Genomic DNA, 18,753 nt, shown 5'->3' on the forward strand with positions numbered 1-18,753 from the left:
AATTTTAGTCTATGCTATTCTGAGTAGGGAGGCCGCGAGAAAAGGAACGTTAAGTCGAAGTCAGTGGATATTTGAGGTACTTAGTACTGTCTTCAAAGCCAAGGCAATCTTAAGTACTAATTGAGCTACCGACCCTTATTTCGATAAGACCCTCTGTTTTTGGCAGACGATCCCCTTACTTCACTCCGCGATAAAATTAACTTTTTGAGAGAATCAGTGGACATTTGAACAATGCTTAGTACTGTTTACAAAGCCAAGTCAACTTTTAGGACTAATTGAGTTACCTACACCGATCTCAACAAGATCCTCTGTATTTGACATACGAACCCACTAGTTCACTTTTTTTACTTCTTAGTTCTTGTCTTCTGAAGCAGGAAATTTGGTCTCTAGTTTCTTGGCTTAACAGTTCTACCGAAAAAATTACTAAAACAGTCTTTCACTCATGGCTTGCAGGCTCCTGTTTGGTTGCCAAGCGACCTGGCAACACTGGTTTGAAAGTTGTTTATGAACCGCTCCGATATTCTGCTCAAAAACTGCGGTACATCTCAGTTGTTATAACAACTTGTTTGCCATGTTGCTCTACGACTTTGCGAAGTTCTCTGTGACTTTTGAGAATGCGCTTGAGAGTAAACTTCTTTCTACGCTATTCTACGACTTGACAAGAGTTTCAGTTTTTCACCATTTTTTACATTCCATTCTCGTTTCGCATTGATTATTCACAGAAAGAATTCGCTGTAAAAAAATGTATTTTGTTCCGAAACGAACAGTGTGTCAAAGTGGTAAATTTTAAGCAGCACTTAAAGTCTAATACGCGTTTCTAAGATATTATCATGGAAAATAACCATGGCCCTGGGGATCTCACCAAAATTTTAAGAAAAAAGTTAGGTTAAGTTTTCTGCTTAAAATAGTTCAAAGAGTTAAGCGACCTTATTGTTGTTGTTATAACGGTTGTCTAGTCTAGATTCAGATAAGTCGTCATCGAGGTCATCCAGCGCTAAGTGCAATAAATATGCTGTTTCGTCGGGGTCGGACCATAAGGAGAGGGGTGTCAGATGTGTAGGGTTAGCTGGGTATGCAAAGAGCTGGTTAGAGTCATGTTGGGGTCGATTCCGGATGAGTAGAAGTTTAAACCGCTACAGTATCCAAAACGAAGCTGCGCAAGGATCACTGTCGATTTTCTCGGCAACTCGAGCTCGTCCTGGGCAAAGCTAAGCGACCTTCAAAGATTGGAAGATGTATCAATATTTTTTTTTTTTATTTTATCAAACACTTACTGACATTATTTTATTATTAATTACCTTCAACGATAATGTCTTTGAAGATCTTTGAAACAAGCTTCAGAGATAAAGTCAGTAATTTTTCGAAAAAGTTAGAAAAAACTCACAGGATGTCAAAGTGGTTATTAAGTTTAATTCATTTGGGGGTTCTTTGATATTTTAGTATGCAATTTGTTAATATTTTGGAAACTGTTATTTGAAAAAATAATACTAAATTTACCGTTATTTTCGTTTCTTTCTTGCATTAGGATTGCCTTTCGTATGATTTTCTACCACAAACTGGTTATTTTCGACTTTAGACCATAACTGGGTTTATTGAGACCAAAGCGCTCACCACAAAGATCTATGCGATATGCAGGAGAGGCTTAAAACTACAGGATCCACGATCGCAAAGGCAATATGCAGGCACAGAATACAAATTCGAAGGAAAACTAATTCTCGGAGACTACAATTTCTTACTTATTCTATTCAAAATGTGCCTTTCAATCACTGCGCTACCATATACCTTACAATATAAAGTCCGACTTCGGCAAACCTCAACCCACAGTACTTTTCAGATTCGCTTCGCGTCTGTACAACTTGATTCTACTGGTAGAATGCAATGCGACATGTAGGCAACAACAATAATAACACTTTATATACTTGCAATCTCGACGAAGATAAATATAGCTACAGGTATATAAGGTAACACTGAGGAAAAAATAACTTTGATATATCTACCTATTATACCCACCTACCTACATTCATAAATATACTATATGTATGGTATATAGTTAGGTAGAAATACAAGAGCAAACAATATATAGACACACGCTCGTACGTTGAACGATACGATCGCACGACAGCTAAAATAGCACACTTTATCGTAAACGAACTTCATTGCTGCTCCAGCGCGGAGCTAGGTGGGTGTCGGTATGAAGTAAATGCAAGCAGTTCAAGTTCCAAAAATAGCCTAGCAGCAAGTGGTTGATTGTTAAGAATAAATGGAAACCCATGTATACGGAATGCGCGCCAGCACTCGTCGCTTGGCGACGATGATCGGCGCAATACCCTACAAATATGCTAATTGAGAGGAGTTGGTAGATGAGGAGTCGGTAGAAGCTAGCAAAGCATACAAAGAGCACGAGATAAATACCTACACAAGCGGGTACACATACATATACAATTTCATAGAGTCCATACTATAGACTATACAGACGAGAGGAAGTATGGTTTAGATTGCATTAAAATGAATGAGAAGAATGTGAAGCGTGTTTAAATTTAGCTTTCAGTAGTTTAATGACACAAACTAGCAGGAATTCAATTAGAATTTCACTTAATGCGGGTCACTGCAGACTTGATGAGTTTGTATCGCCTATAGATACCAAGTTATGCATTATATTTGTTAGTGATTTTTGTGGTTTCTATAAAGGTATTGTGTTGGAATTAAAGAAGTAGTCCACAATTATTCTACAATATTAAATAAAAATAATTTATAGCTTAGTAAGAAAGAGAGGAAGATTTTTCATGGAGTCTATTTATACTTTTATGGGATCCATGAATAATTGTATAATATATAATACAAATATATAGAGATGTAATCGGACTTATCTTGCTTTAATATCATTGTACAGATTTAGGGATATATAAGTTTTAAATTGGCTCCGAATGTCTAAAAGTTTAAACTAAAGTGTATACTGTTGTCTGTGGAGACTATCGCCATATTAATCCAAGACTGAGCTCGAACCTATGTAATTCTTGCAGAGACCAATATAATTTATTAAATAGTTCGCAGAATCGCCTGTGATTTGATTGTCATTGCCATTTTGCTCTTTGCTGCACAATGATCATCCTTGACTATGAGCTCATCCTAATACTCGTAATGTGCTGAGAATACTAATTAATGAGTATGAAATCATTTAAAGCTTTATGTGTTCGGAGGTGAGCGCTTCAAATTACTGATATACATATGCTTCAGTACGCTTTGCTTTGTATGCGCTTTTTAAGGTTACTTGAATCGCTTCTTCGATTTCAGTCTGTTCTTAATCTAAGGTCAACGAAGACCGTATTGGTTCTATTCACAAGTATGTAAAAAACCCGGAGCCCCTCTACCACTAATGTCGGGAACGCTTCGTTGGCCTGCTGACAGTGTGAAGTACCTACGGCATATAGAGGAAACAAGAAAGGCATCGGTTGTCCTGTACTGCTGCTGGAGAGCCTTGACAAAAGGACTTTTTGTCCGTTTGGGGACTCTCACCAAAGGTGGTTCTATGGTTCCATAAAACAATAGTTAAGCACATAATGTTTTATGGAATTGGCTAGTGTTCAACGGGATGTTTTCATTAGTATTTGTGGTGCACCAAGAAACACACCAACTATGGCGTTAAATGCCTTGCTGCATATAGCACCGATGACCTTAATCGTGCGGTATATGTCCCCAACAATGTCCTCAGCGTCAGATAATCTGGTTACTTAGATGATTTCGAGTCTGGGCTCTCTGAAATTCTCCCACACTTTGATTTAATTTCACAATAATTGGATTACCAATTCGACGAACTTAACCCTGGCTGACGTTTCTCTGCTCACATACCTTCGAGGGTGGCAATGGAGGGGAAGACTCGCTGGATTAGGAGGGCGATGAGCTTTTTTACAGACGAATCAAAGCTTGCGGGGAGGGTTGGTGAGGAGTACATTGTCGGGAACTTTCCATCAACTCCCATTTTAGTCTTCCTGACTACTACACCATCTTCTAAGCGTAGCTAGCTGCCATAAGGTAGATCTACTGCTCCTGAGCGCAGTCTTCTTCAGATTGGTGACTATCCACTCCGATAGTGGAGCAGCAATATCAGCTTTGAGTTCGCTGACTTTGCGCTCAAGACCTATGAAAGGATGTCTAGACTCCTTATCTCTAGCATTGAATTGCTTTTCGATTAGACAAGTTTGGGTGCCTGGACACAGAAAACTGTAAGGCTGATGAGCTTGCTAGGGGAGGTATTTCAGTCTCAATAACTGCAAAATGGGAACGGGCAGGACCTCCGTTGGCTTCCCTTGGCTTCCCGTGGTTTCTTACTGAACCGCTGGGCTTCAGAACTGCTCAAAACGAATTGCTCAATTACCACAGTTGTGTAGTCGGAAGGTCCTTCTGGCCCGTAGTAAATCGGAACAGGTCTAAGGAGCCCATCGCTCTCAGCAAGTTCATCTTACCGGATGTCAGCTACATTAGCTGTTTGGCAGAAGATGATATATAAACATTTCAATGCTTCTTCTTCGAATGATTCGCTTTTGCCAGATCAGGGAAAAAACATCTCGGATCTCATTCACTTAGACATCCAGATGAAAAGGAAAATAAAACATCTTAGCAGATTTGTGATAGGTTCAGGGCCCTTTGGCGCTAAGCTAATGTCGAACTACAGGAGTTTTTCGTTTGGCTTCACAAAGACCTGAACAAAACAGTATAAGTGTGATTTCTTCGCTGAGAGATCAGCCGTGTCTTTTATAAGTGAAACTATGACGTTTTTATGTCAAATAATCAAATTACAGCTCAAATAGTTTTGATAAATATTGGATGTTGAGAGACCAACAAAAAGTGATATGTCATCTACCTTTATCATTAGGTTTAATTATAATGTAATAAAGTTGTAATTTTAGCCACTCAAATTGATCCAAAATGATCCAATTATTTTCACTAAATTAATTCATTATTAATGAATATGGTTTTGCGAATAAAAGTTCAAAAAATAAAAAATGATAAAACTCAACAATTGCCTCCATGAAAGGAAAACATGCGAATCTTATATCTCAAAATAAACTTCAGACTTTCATCGAGACATCCGTTCACATGTTATGCCAAATAATATTTATTGCTACATTTTTCATGTATGTATGTTCCTTATATTTTACTCATTTCCCTCGTGCTTTCACGCTTCTTTTTTCAGTTCACTGATTTTGAAACGTTTTGATCTAGCACCGTATTAAATTGTCAAGTAAGCAATTATTTACTTTTTTCATAATTCTTAACGCTACTTAGCTGTCACTTTTTGTTGTGGTACACACATATATTTTTCATGACAAATTAAACATTTACAGTTATACGTATACAGCGAGTACCGCTATATACTTATCGTTTGCAATTTTCATTTTTAATTAGTACTTACTTAAGTGATTTCAATTTTATTGCTGTCAGCAGAAGTTATAAATTTAAAGTAAATACGCTTTTTTATTATATAAAGGTTGAATTGTTGTTGCCATAAAGGTTATAAATACATTTATTACATTGATAAAATTTAACGGCTATGCTGTAGGTGGTGATAATAAGTAAATAATGAATTATTAGGCAATCACTGTTATGAGATCATTGTCATTTCTATGGACTGATTTATTCGAAATCGGGAAAACTGTTTTGTCATAATGACATTTTTAGGTTATAATCGAAAAAGTTTCGTTTTTATTCAGTGGTTTTTCAATTCTTATCTACTAATCTGTATAGATTTCCCTGCATCAGTCAGAGTTATTTCTGATTTTTTGTGCTAGAGAGCGTATTGAAATCTCTCTTGAGCCCGATTAGATCACTCCGTTTTCATCAATGGTTTTTAATCCATTTTTTTTTTGACGCATTCTCTTAATCTCGGAAATTAGTAAAACCCTCTGTTAAAGATATGTATGTTCCAAACAGAAGAGAGTTTTCAGCACAATTTTACTTTTCTTTTTTAAAACGACGGTGACGAAAATATGACTGAGAGTGTACACGAAGAACGTGGGGAGTCGATTTGGCGCCGTTCGCAGCAACTCGGACTGACGTATGGAACGACTTGCCATATTTTACGCCGACATCTTAAATTTAAACCTTCCCAAGTGAGACATCGCTTCGTCTAAGGCACAACTAATAGTGCTGATAACCCCGTTTCGCATTCGTTCTGTTTGAATGTTCCTCGATCGATATTTTTAACAGTTAGAAACTACAAAGGTTCTAATGGCAGCTTTCTATCGAAGGATCAAATCAAAAACTTGCATGGTTACACCACTTATCAAAATCCAAAAATCTGGATGGCTCTGTATGTACCAGGGCTCTAGTATTTCTCTTAAGAGCGACAAGGACTTTCTTATATCCAAAGAAATTCCTCTGATAAGATAATAATATTGAAAAAAGTATATTTTGAGAAATTCAATATTGCTGTTTGTTACAAAAAATAAATATCTAAAAACTCCCTTGAACCAAGCTAGATATACTTTAAGATCTGCAATGGATTAACTTTCAAATCGATTTAATAAAGATGAAACTTATCTTGTGGTAAGACGACAAACAGAACCTCAACTTAACCCTAGAACCTTTAGCCAAAGATGTACAATGATAAAACGGAAAATTTTCATTAAAAAATCATAATTATTTATTATTTTTCGCTGAAAATTATTTATAAATAAAATACAAATACAAACACAAATACAATGACTAATTCCACTTGTACTCCCTCCAATTCGCAAGTTATCGCACGTCCATGGCCAATTCAAGATTCACATCGTTTCCTCAATATTGATAGAATTGTGGGTTGTAGCCCACACCAGCGTAGCCAGATGGAATAGGAGCCACATAAGTTGGGATGGGCGCGGAGTAGGCACCGGCAGAGCCATATGATGGAGCAGCAGCTGGGGCGGCACAAGCGACTGGCGCCAAGTTAGGTTGACAGCTGAAGAGGTAGTTCTTTGGGCAAGGAGGTGCTGGAATGCTAGCGGCGGCGCCACCACCATAAGCGGATTTACGGAAACGTGTCAAATCGTAGGCACCTTGTACACCTTGGTCGGCTTCGGCCTCTTGAACACCGGATACGGCAGTACCAGCCAATGCAACGCTGAAGATGGCGGCGAAGAGAGCAATGCAAACGAAGGATTTCATTGTGAATGATTTGAGTTGTTTTGGGTTCTTGTAATAACTTGAACTGTGAAGCTACCGAAGTGAACTGATGATTGCAGTTAGCAAGCAATGGGTCTTATATACCCAAAAAATGCAATTGGATATATTGGCGCTTCTTTAGGTGCTCTATAATTCGTTAATTTTGTTTGCGGGTGAGTTCTACTTATTTTCGCTAGTGTTAGCGAAAATCCAAGAAGTTTGCATAATTTTTTGTGCTAAAAATTTTCGCTTTCAATACATTTTGCCGCGTTGTTAACTACACGACGTGAATATGAGTTCGTCGCGAAGGTTCATCCGGTTCACATAAAAAACTGATTCCGCAATTTTTTATGCACTTAGTGCATTCACATTCGGAAGAGTCTTTTTATTTTATTCTAGGTAAAATTATTATGGTGTCAATGCCTTGACATTTATTTTGGCATAATTATTTTTGGCTTGCGAAATGAGCAATTTTTTTTATACCGTTCACATTAATGAATGAATGAATTTGCGGGTTTTTATGACAATATTGTGGAACGATGGCGGTGAAGTGGTACCGATAAGAGAATATTTTTATTGCACAAGAAGACTGGAGTACATTTTGATTCATGCCACTAGCAAAAGTTCAAAATGCTTAATAGGTCTAATTTAGTGAACGTGACATTAACGGTTTGTTCTCTCAGGTGACGTTAGGGTCTTTTGAACTTATCTAGTGAGGTTAGTGTGAATTTGAAAAATTAAAAGATATAAGAGAATAAGGTTTAGAATGGTTTAGAACTAAGATTTATAGATATATTGAATATATAGAAAAAAATCTTTGAAAATATGAAGACCTACAAGTGAAGGTTTTTCGGAATCTCTAATTTATTCATCTTTGAAAAAAATTGAATTCTCTTGATCCCGTAGTCGATTTCCAGTCCAGAAGTTCCGACGTTTTCGAGCCAAATTTAATTCAGCGATGAGGCGCATTTCGGGCTCAATGGGTACATAAAAAAGTAAAAGTCCCGCATTTCGGACGAAGAGCAACCTAAAGAGATTCATACTAAAAAAAACTGCTTGGTGAGGTATGTGAGCCGGTGGAATCATCGGTCTATATTTCTTCAAAAATGATGCCGGTGAGAACGTAACCGTCAATGGCGACCGTTATCGTGCCATGAGAACCGACTATTTGATGCCTGAAATAGAAGGTCGTGATCTTGGCGACATTTGGTTTCAACAAGAGCGCCACTTCACACACATTGCTTCCATCAATAGATTTATTTCGAGAATTCTTCGGTGAGCAGATAATTCCACGTTTTGGGCCGGTATATTGGCGACCAAGATCGTGTGAAATCACACCCTTATCCTTTTTCCTGTGGGAATATGTAAAGTCTAAAGCCTATGCGGACAATCCCGCTTTGAATCAGGCCTTGTCAGTTACCGAAATGCTCGAACGAGTCACCGAAAATTAGACAGATGGTCCATCTGAGACGGCCAACATTTGAAAGAGATAATCTTAAAAAAATAAATACCAAAGAATCGAATGATAATAAACATTCCCCATTAATTATGAAGTTTCTGTGTTTTTTATTAAAAAAAAAAGTATTAGAGAGCTGGATTGAACTGGCATTTTTTTCGAAACAAATTGGTGATGAAAACTTGATTACTTAGTTATAGTTAGGACTTAGTAATAACTAATTTCGTCTAATTTATTCTAGAAAAAACCAACACTAACCTCCAAGTTTTTGCAACAAAATTTTTTCTCTTTACAACTAAAATATATATACCGTTATAATAGCAGTACGCACGAAAATATTTATGATATATTTATATAAATTACGTCAATCATTAGAGACTACTACTCACATTTTGCACACAATTGAAATTCCACAGGTCACAGCAGGAGAATGAAAAGCCAGAGGTGTTGAGTGGTGAGTGGTGAGTATACAGACAGTCACCGACGAGTTGAAAGTGAATGCGTTGCGGGTAATTTAAAGAGCACACACACTAAATCACGATTTTTTTCGAAGCACTTTTCGTAGACACAAAGCGATTATTGTTAAGTGAGTAAGGTAGAACCGCAAGTTACCGGAATGAATCACTTTTTATTTAGCACGAGATCGCTGCGCGATCACTACAACTTGCAACAACACACGAAAATAGATGCGTATGTATGTATGTACACTTTGATTTGAATTTAAATTCAGTCTTTTTGGTTGTTGTTGTTTTTTTAATACACCTCTCTATATGTAGATTTAGTATTTTTTCAGCCAAACTTGTTCACTAGCTATTTTCGCCTTTCTTTTTATGGTAATTTCTCACAGTTGCGACAGCGCGCTGTCGAAAGTGAAAGCGTGCATAGATTTTAGCGCGCGAGACGGACACAGCTGCAGGGGCGTGGTGTCACACATGTGCGGGAGGTCACTTCACCGAACACAAAACAAGAAAAAAAAGCAATTTTTTCAGTTTTTATCAAGCATGATGTGGACGTTCTGCCAAAAGATAAAAAGTCGGTGAATTAAAACTAACAACAACAAACGCAAAAGCGAAAAAGAAAACCAGAAACTAAGTCAAAAGAATGCTGCTGAGCAAGAAGCGGAGGGAAAACATGTGATTGTGTCAGCCGGTGAACGCAGCACTCGGCAGCTGCCAGCAACAACAAACGAAGTGCACACACACACACACAAACACAAGATTACATTGTTGCACTTGACATGCACAATTGAGTGGAGACGAACAACGACCGGCGAGTGAGCTGTCAACGTTGGCTGGTCGTTTAGGCAGTTGGGCGGTCGGGTGGTTGAGTCGCTGACGCTGCCACAGCGTGGGTGAATGCACCGCAGCAGCCGCAACACTTTCAGTGCATGTATGCATGTGTGTGTGTGTTTGAGAGGAGGGTGCGCTTTTGCCTCAAAACAGTTACCAATCCGCTATGCGCTGCTCGCTACAAAAACAAAAGCCACAAGTCGTCGCAGCCGGTGCTGCAGCAACAGGAAATGCAAATTTAGAAGAATGCAGCAGAATTGTTTTATATTTTATTATTTTGTTATTTATACTTTCGTGTTATTATTAATTTGCTCATTGCTTTTGTTGTTGTATTTTTGCAAATAAAAATATTTTTTATGCACTCAAGTTATTGTTGTTTTATGCACTTGTCTTTCAGCGCGGTCGTTTTTTACGTAGACTGCGCCTTCGCATACACACACACATGCATCTGTGAGTGTATATGAGTGCACGTGTGTATGTGTGGGTATATGTGCATATTTGGACGTTGATTTGCCTGCGCTTGGAAATAACACTGCTGAGCCGCGCCTCATTAAGCTACGCCGACTTTTTAATGATTTGCTTTACACTTCATTTATTCTTTCGCTTTTATTACTTTATTTTATTTTCGGTTTATTATTTTATTTTCTTTTTATTATTTTATTTTCTTTTTATTATTTTATTTTCTTTTTATTATTTTATTTTCTTTTTATTATTTTATTTGCATTTATTTATATTTTGCTCTGTCGCCGCTTTTCGCTGTTCAACGGTGTTCGCGCTCACGCCACTCAATGAATAACAAGATCGGCTGCGGCGCTAACGTTGCCGTCACTACTGCCAGGGAGGAGGTGGAGTGTGTGATAGCACAAAAGTAAATTTCGTTTACGTTGTCGCCCGCCAGCGCTTGGCTTGTTTGCTATTTGGCTATTTTTAGCTTTTTATTGCATGGATTTTTATTTGTATAAGTCTAGCTTAAAATTTATTTTTCTTGTTAATGTTGTTGCTGTAGTTGCGGTAGTTGAAGATGGTGCTGATGTTGTTTGCTCAGCAAACATATGTTTGCATAATTATGTATGTATGTATGTGTATGTTGCTGGAGCTTAAGCTTTGTATTTTGATTTGATAATCTAATTCACAGCCGCAGACGTCAGTACGCACACACACACACACTACAAACATATGTAAGTACTTATTCACAAAAGGAATTCTCGAGCGTGTGCGCAATAGTTTTGCGGCCACTGAATTTATTTACAATGAGAAGCCGCAAAAGACAATGGCAGTTGCTGGAGTCGTATGTGAACAGACAGACATGCATAATTAATAAAATACTTAATTAAATTACATTGTAGAAATGAAAATTAAGCGTAATTACTTAATGCAACGTGAAATTAAGAAATAAAATAATTCAATATGCAAGCTTAAGATGAGAACTTGATTGCGAATCGTAAATTAAATTTAGTAAAAAATAATAAAAAATTACAAAAAAAAAATAATTAAAAAATATATGAAAATTAAAAACATTTAAACTTAAAAGAAATTAAAATAAAAAAATAATAAAAATTAAAAAAATAAAAAATTTAAAAGACAATAATACTACTGATATTTGTAGGAGTTAAAAAATGTACATGTATTTAATTTAATTAAAATGCAATTGCTACAAAAAAGAAGGAATTTCAATTATATTATTATAAAAAATTATGCTTTCTTTTTGAAAAATTGAATGTGGAAACATTTTTGAAATAAGATAAATAATTCATATAAAATGCTAAAACAACACAGAACATTTAAAAAAAAATTTATTTAAATTTAGTAAACAAAAAGTTTTTCACTTGACAGCTATGTATATTATACAGAGATTCGATCTAATGCTCTAACATTGTAATGATGCCCAGGAAAATAATATGTGCCAAATTTTGTGAAGACCCCTATATAATAGATCTTAAACCTCTTACAAATCGTCATGTCTTCAACCGCTCTCGTCCATACAACTTTGATTTTTTATCGGTCACTTCCTGGGGCAGGTGTTCTTTATAGTGATCCGAAGGAAAAGATGTGTGCGAAATTTTAGATCGATATCTCAAAAACAATAAAACAAATAAAAAAAATAAAATTAAATAAAAATAAAAATAAAAATAAAAAACTAGTTGAAGGAAACTAAAAAACACAGACATTTGTATTTGTGGAAATATAATAAAAATATTCAAAAAATTTAATTTTACACGACACAAAAAGTGAGTTATAAAATATAAAATACGTATGTACATAAATATTATTGATAAAATTAAACAATCAATTTTCTAATGGATTCACATAAATAAAACGATTCATTAAAATAACTAATAAGAATTAGAACAAAATAAATAAATTAATTTTAAAATATATAAACATTTCATATTTAAAAATATACATAAATATGTATAAACATTCATATAAACAAACATGCATACAAAACTTATTAAAGTAAAAATATGAGCAACACTAAAAGATACGTAGCTAAATTATTTACATACACACACTTTTGTAAACAATAAAAATTTAAAGGATCCAATTTATACAGAATACGTTCTAGTATTTCTAGTTTAAACACCTACATATTCTGAGAATGCTTGCTAGACTCATTAAGCGGCTAAGGGGCGACAAAATTCATTATAGAATTTTTCGTGTTTACGTTTGTGACACATAAACATGACTTTTATACATTTACATATGAATGTACACATGTACATATGTATAGATATTATTTAATACGCTCACTGTTCAAAATCAAATTTATTTTTATTTTCTACACCACTGCTTGACACGTCACATACCACGCCGGCTGTGCGTCAAAGTGCTGGTCAATTTGTCATTTGTTTACAAAAAAACCGCAGACACAATCAAAAATCAAAGCATGCTACATTTTGAGTGGTTATAAAATAAATCATTAAAAAGTTAGAATTTTGAGAGCTACATACATATGTATGTATGACCAGGTGTGAGAGGGTACATTACGTAGTTAAACTGTCAAAAGCTGTTAGCAACGTCAGCCGTTCACCTCCAACAACAACATATGGCAATGAGCCCGTTTATGCGCACAGGTACAACAACAGCTGATAGTTGGACAAGCCTCAACTAAGCTTGTCGATATGGGCCATTTGTTGCGCTTCTAATTGGAACACGTTTATAGTATAAGTATGTATGTATGTATGTATATGAGCACTAGTCGCTTCGAAAAAGAATTTGACGCGACTATAGCACACACAGCTGTTACAACAATAACAAGAAAAAATTAAGACGACTTTATGGCAAACTCAAGCGCTTATTTGCACTTTTACGAATTACTAACTGCTATTTGTTTTATTTTGTTGTTTTTCGAAAGCAACAATAAAACGCGAAACTCGAAGGCAATTGTCGACAAATAACCTCATAAATAATAAAACCGTTTAATAATAGTTATATGTGGCGATAAAATATGTAGTGTGGCGTAGCAGCAGCGAGATTGCGGTTAGAAGTTTTTTCATTGCACAGTTGTCGGTGGGCAAACGCAGAAGCGACATGGCCAAACATACATGCGCACACACACACGTGCACACATTAATAACTTTTACAAAATTTCCAGCGAATTGTAGTTTTCTATGCACGTAATAAAATTTGTTAGTTAGTGGGGTTAGGTTAGCGTTGTTTTTCTGGTTTAATTTTTTGTTATATTTTGCTTTTCGATCACACACCAAAATAACTGGCGATTTGTTTCGTATTTCACTGCTTGCTCACTTTATTCACATTTCACATTAAAATGCAATTCAATACCCACATATGTAATGTGACTTTGCACGAATGAATTACACGCTATCAAATGTATGTGGGTATGTACATATGTATTTCTTATGCACGTTTGTAGGTATCTCACTTCACAACATTAATCACAGCACTTTTCTCGATCGAATTCACTTACAGAATAAATTATAAATTTGCAGAATTCTATATATGAAATATCAGACACGAATTTTCCTTCTTCACCGCACGACAAAAAACTAGAAATGGCGTTTGACCGAAGGCGCAGGCGAAGGGAATTCGTAAAAACAACAGCAGCACGTCACACATGTGCATACACACACATACGCATACGTACGTTTGTACAAATACAGCGCAGCGAGTATAAAAGCAAAAAAAATAAAAAAAACACTAGTAACAACAAATGTTAGCGCAGTGCACGAGAGAGCGTACGAATTAAATACAAATGTTCCTCACATCAAATCGCAACGTACTAAAATCTGTTGACTACCCGTTTGAAGCTGGTAGCAGCACTTCATTTGTGCGACCTGCTACCCACGAGAGCTAATTGACTGTAGTAGATAAGCAGAGCGCACATCTAATTAGAAATTCTCTGCAGAAAGGTGAATGAGCAGAATGAGCGTGGAATGGCGTAAATAGCAGAAAAACATGCGCGTTTTGGTGTGAAAAGATCAGCGCAAGTGGCAAACAGGGTTGCATTGTTTGTGAACAAAATTGCTTACCTGTTGAATTATAAATATTTGTAGGATATATATTTTTATAAAAGAAAATAAAGAATATTTAATAGACGATTTGTGTAAAATTATTTAAAAAAAAAATTATTTCTTATGGCAATGCAGTAAAAATCTGAAAAAAAAAATATTTTTGTTAATACATCAATTTAATGACGTAGCAGTTGGTCTCCACGCGCTTTCATTATAAAGCAATGGTAAGCCTGAAATGGAGAAATCCAGTTGGGAGAGAGAATCTAATTAGATTTTTACTAAATAAATGATAGTATATTCAATGGACTATTTTCAATTTAGTTCAAAAATGATAGAAGCGTCTCTTAAAAAGCTCTTATTAATTTTTGAACCCTTAGCTTAAATCAAATTAAGTGCAATAACCCAAATTTTTAATTATTTAAGTATTTTCAGCAACATCTAAAATTATTCACATTTAATATGGCAACATCATGCCTTCCACTTCCGTTTTAAATTTACCTGAAACTAAACAGAGCGGATGCAACCCAGTGCACTTGTTGCGCTTTTCTTCTTCCTCCTTTTGTTCTACCGGTAAATTTTGACAGTTCGTGCCAGTTAATAAATTCAATCGCGTGTTCAATTCGTTGTGGTGCGTTTTAATTTCAATAAATTGTTAATATTATGCTGTTAAATGTTTAATAAACTATGAAAAAGTTAAATATAATTGTTGGTAACGAAAATGTGTGTGTTTTTGGCGTGATATGTTTCATTTTAATGCGTTTTTACCGGTGCTGAAGTTGATGCTTCTCCTCCGGTGCTACAGTTGTGCTACGAAAAATGTATTACAAGTGCGGTTGTGTGTTTATGTAGTGTTTATATTTATTATATAGTGTGAAAAGTTTTTGCAAGTGATTTGATTTCAAAATTAAGTTTATTTAGAAATAATCGAGAGCTTGGAGAGTTATGTATCAAAATAAATGTAATTGGTAAGTGAGCATGTAATATTAAATTATGAAATACTTTTATAATTCAAAATTACAGAATTTGTTTGACTTTTCTTCAAACTTTGTTAGACGTTACCTTTATCTCAAGCAATACGAAAACAAAGGCCTTTATTCAATTGGTAATTTGGTACTTAAGTGATAGTTTTGTGAAAATAAATCCAAATATTGCTGATATTTTAGTTTGTAATGAGCGGGAAATGAAACTTTGGTTATTGTCGAAGGCTGAGCACAATAGCTCCAGCTAAAATATTTGTTTTTGTGTTTTGAAAAGTACCAAGAAAAAAAGTCTAACCATCGAAAAACAAGAGTCTAAAATGCATTCTTTAACTAAGAAGCTGCAACTCTATATATATGAACTATATTTCTAATGCACTAAAAAATGCTAGCCAATGTCAGCCAGGACAATTATATACTAAAATAGCTTTCGTTAAGCCAGCGCGATGCAGATGTTTTACGTATTGTACATTAATACCAATTTAAAAAAAATAGGAACTATAAATTGTACATCATTTTTTTGACAAATTCAATGAAGTGTTGAGTGTTTATAACAGATACTTTGAACGAAGTATTACCAAAATAATGTCCGTGTCCGGTCATATTAATATCCGGTTATAGGAGTTAGTTTTGTGTGTTCACGTTGTGTTCATAAAATTTGTCTGGTTTGGGAGGTATCCGGTCATACGTACTGTCCGCAATGGGGAATTTCACTATACATATATAAATTTGAGCCAAAATTCTTGAAAATATGTTTCTTGCAAGCAATTCAATCAGATAATATAAAACAATAAAAAATCGTGTATATTCTCTGATACTATCATCAAATCCATGTAATGGCATAAAAAAATGAAGGTTTACACATTTTCCAATTAAACCTTGACACAAACCATTCAGCTGTATTAGAGCGCCATCTATATCTGTTTCTTAATAAACTATTCAAAATAACCCATTATTTACTCGCCATTCCATACAGGCGCTCTATGACGCACCAACACAGTCAACACACAAGCGTAGCTCCGCCCATAACGAACATTCCCCAATTGCAAATGTATGAGTGGCAACACACATGTATTTTTGCGATTTGATCTTCTACTTCTTCCTTTTCAGCTGCTTCATCTTTATATTCAGTGCAATTCGGGTTATACAGGCAGTAGCAGCAGCCTGAACACACACACACACTTATATGTTGTGAATGGTGCTGAAGATGGCTGTTCGCTGCTGTCTACCGACGGCAAGACGGCGTTAGCACCCAGTCGCTTTGTGCGCCGTGCGAGCCATGCTTACTCATTGCAAAATGGCTGAATTCCTTTGCTTGTTGTTGTTACTTTCCTGCAAATACACTTGCTACATGGCTGAGTGGGTATTTGTTTTTGTGCTTACTTGTAATTGTTACAGCCGTCGTGAGTGTATGTGTTTGTGTGTGATAACTGCGGCGCACAGTCGACTGTGTGACGCTGGTGAGGGTGGGGGCGAGCAAAGTTGATTAGATGGATTTCGTTTGGTTTTTGTGTTTTTAATCACACACCAATTTCATTTATTAAATCTTCGCATCAGCATTTCTCCAACTGCAGTCGACGCAGCAGCAGCAGCAGTACTGCCGTCTCAGCTCGTCGTGTCTCATACCAACACTTCTTCGTGTACGTTGTAAATAAATGTGTGCATGTCGGTGCTTGCATATAAGATGTCTTTTTGTTCGTTTGCTCCTGCTTTCCTGTTGGTTGCTCAGTTAGTTTACTTTTTGTAAAAGTCTTGTTTTTGGCTTTTGATTTGTTTTTGTCGTTTTTAATTTCGGTTTTTCGTATTTTTATTTATTTTTTTGTTTTCGTATTTTTTCTTACTCTTTATTATATTATTCCAACTGAACTCTCTTCTTTTCAGTTATCTTTTGCGGTATTTGCTGTTGTTGGGTTTTAGTGTCACAAGCAATTTGCTGCCAGAACTCAAAGTTGGCAAATGAAATTGTTTATAAATTAGCGAAATTGAATTAAAAGCGGAAAAGGAATTTTATGGCTTCTGTGTGGGGGAGAGATGTTGTTGCAAATTAAAATTCTCGCATTTAAGTTAAATTTAAATAGGCTGTATGGAAATATTGTAGGTTATGTTCTCCGTTTGAAATGAGAGAGTCCATGCAACTTGTGATCGTTGATACTTGCAGAAGTTCTTGAAGATTGAAGAAGATAACTGATATATACCTGAAATAATAAGTATAATGTACCTAAAATTTTTGAATATGCGTGTTAATAATGCCAAAACTAAGGTAAAATACCGTTATGATGCCCTTTGAGTTTAGCGGAGTAAATTAAATCTTCACAAAATATTTTGTGGAGTCCTTTATAACCGTTTGACCAAGATTTTTGACAAGTTTATAATAAGTCAATTCATGTTAAGCTCGAAAGCGACAGACAGCCTTAAGGAATTCCAAACATTTGATATATTAGTATAACCTTGAAAGAAGGACATATCGGAGAACCTAAAGGTCAGGTTAGGTTAATTTGGTAGGCCAATAAGACACGCATAGACCAGTTTTGGTTCTTTGCGATACCAAATGGAGTTCAGGTGATAGGTCTAAGACAGGTCATCCTTTAGCATGCCTGCACTTGACGCTTATTTTAACGGCCAAAATATCGACACTACCGTGTATCATTAGGTGGGGACCGCATATGCTTACAGGGTAGTCTTGCCAATGCGCGACAAGTGAACTCCATTGCTTCTCTAGTGCCCGGCTCTAGACGTTTTCGGCAGTTTTCTCGTTCTGTCAGTTCCATTCTGCGGGCGTGTGGCACCACCAGACAGTTATCAGTTAGTATTCCCATCATGACCAGACCCTATAAATAATATGCATATATAAACTATTAAGATTACGAGCAGAGTCGTATAGCCATTAAGCCGAGTTGAGTCGATTTGGCTGTCTAAATGTCTGTCTTTATATGTATACGTGAAGAAGTCCTCGTCAATTGAACGCCAGCGCCTTTTACGCAAGATATAAAGTCAACGATAGAGGGGGAAATCAGTAAGTCCTGTCTCACACTGGTCCTCATCGAATATCATTGGCTCTCATCAGTTCTCTCTGCTTTTCTTCAGCTCACTGGCTCTCACCTGTTCCCGCTTTTCATCTGCTTCTCATCGATTCTCGAAAAGTATGCCTTAACACCTGTTTAAACGAATTTCTGTGGAAGTTTAATATGCCAAAAAACTGTTAAAACTTAGCCGAGTTCAAGAACTTCACAAAACAGAGTTTATTTTCTTAGTCAGCGCTAAATATTATGTCATGTACCGAGCTTGAAGCTTCGGGAAAGTTGCCGAGTCAACTCTTTGTTGCTTCACCAACAGAAATGAGTAAAAATTTTCTAGAAAATAATTTTGTTGCCAACCCAAGCCACGACACCCAACCAGTAATTAATAATGATAACTCAAAC

General features: G+C 35.9%; 2 protein-coding genes across 5 annotated transcripts in view; both read right to left on the minus strand.

Annotated features, from left to right (window-relative positions):
- Positions 1-14,130, minus strand: part of LOC105234030 (cGMP-dependent protein kinase, isozyme 2 forms cD4/T1/T3A/T3B) — a 138,708-nt gene extending 124,578 nt beyond the window's left edge. Inside the window, exons 1-2 of one of the 4 annotated variants that reach the window (XM_049446423.1) lie at positions 13,991-14,130; positions 8,986-9,611 (exon numbers count right to left, since the gene is read on the minus strand). The gene's annotated coding sequence lies outside the window, so the exon portion shown is untranslated. Of the gene's footprint in view, positions 1-8,985; positions 9,612-13,589; positions 13,793-13,813 lie in introns of those variants that run through there. The other 3 variants (XM_049446424.1, XM_049446427.1, XM_049446426.1) reach the window with 3 other exon arrangements.
- On the minus strand, positions 6,637-7,381 carry LOC105234029 (vitelline membrane protein Vm26Aa). Its single transcript, XM_011216233.4, has one exon. It carries the CDS (start codon positions 7,141-7,143, stop codon positions 6,778-6,780), a length of 366 nt encoding a protein of 121 aa, XP_011214535.2. The 5' UTR covers positions 7,144-7,381; the 3' UTR covers positions 6,637-6,777.
- Positions 14,131-18,753: the final 4,623 nt, after the last annotated feature.

The sequence above is a fragment of the Bactrocera dorsalis genome, chromosome 1, assembly GCF_023373825.1.
Source record: "Bactrocera dorsalis isolate Fly_Bdor chromosome 1, ASM2337382v1, whole genome shotgun sequence".
Classification (NCBI taxonomy): Eukaryota; Metazoa; Arthropoda; class Insecta; order Diptera; family Tephritidae; genus Bactrocera; species Bactrocera dorsalis.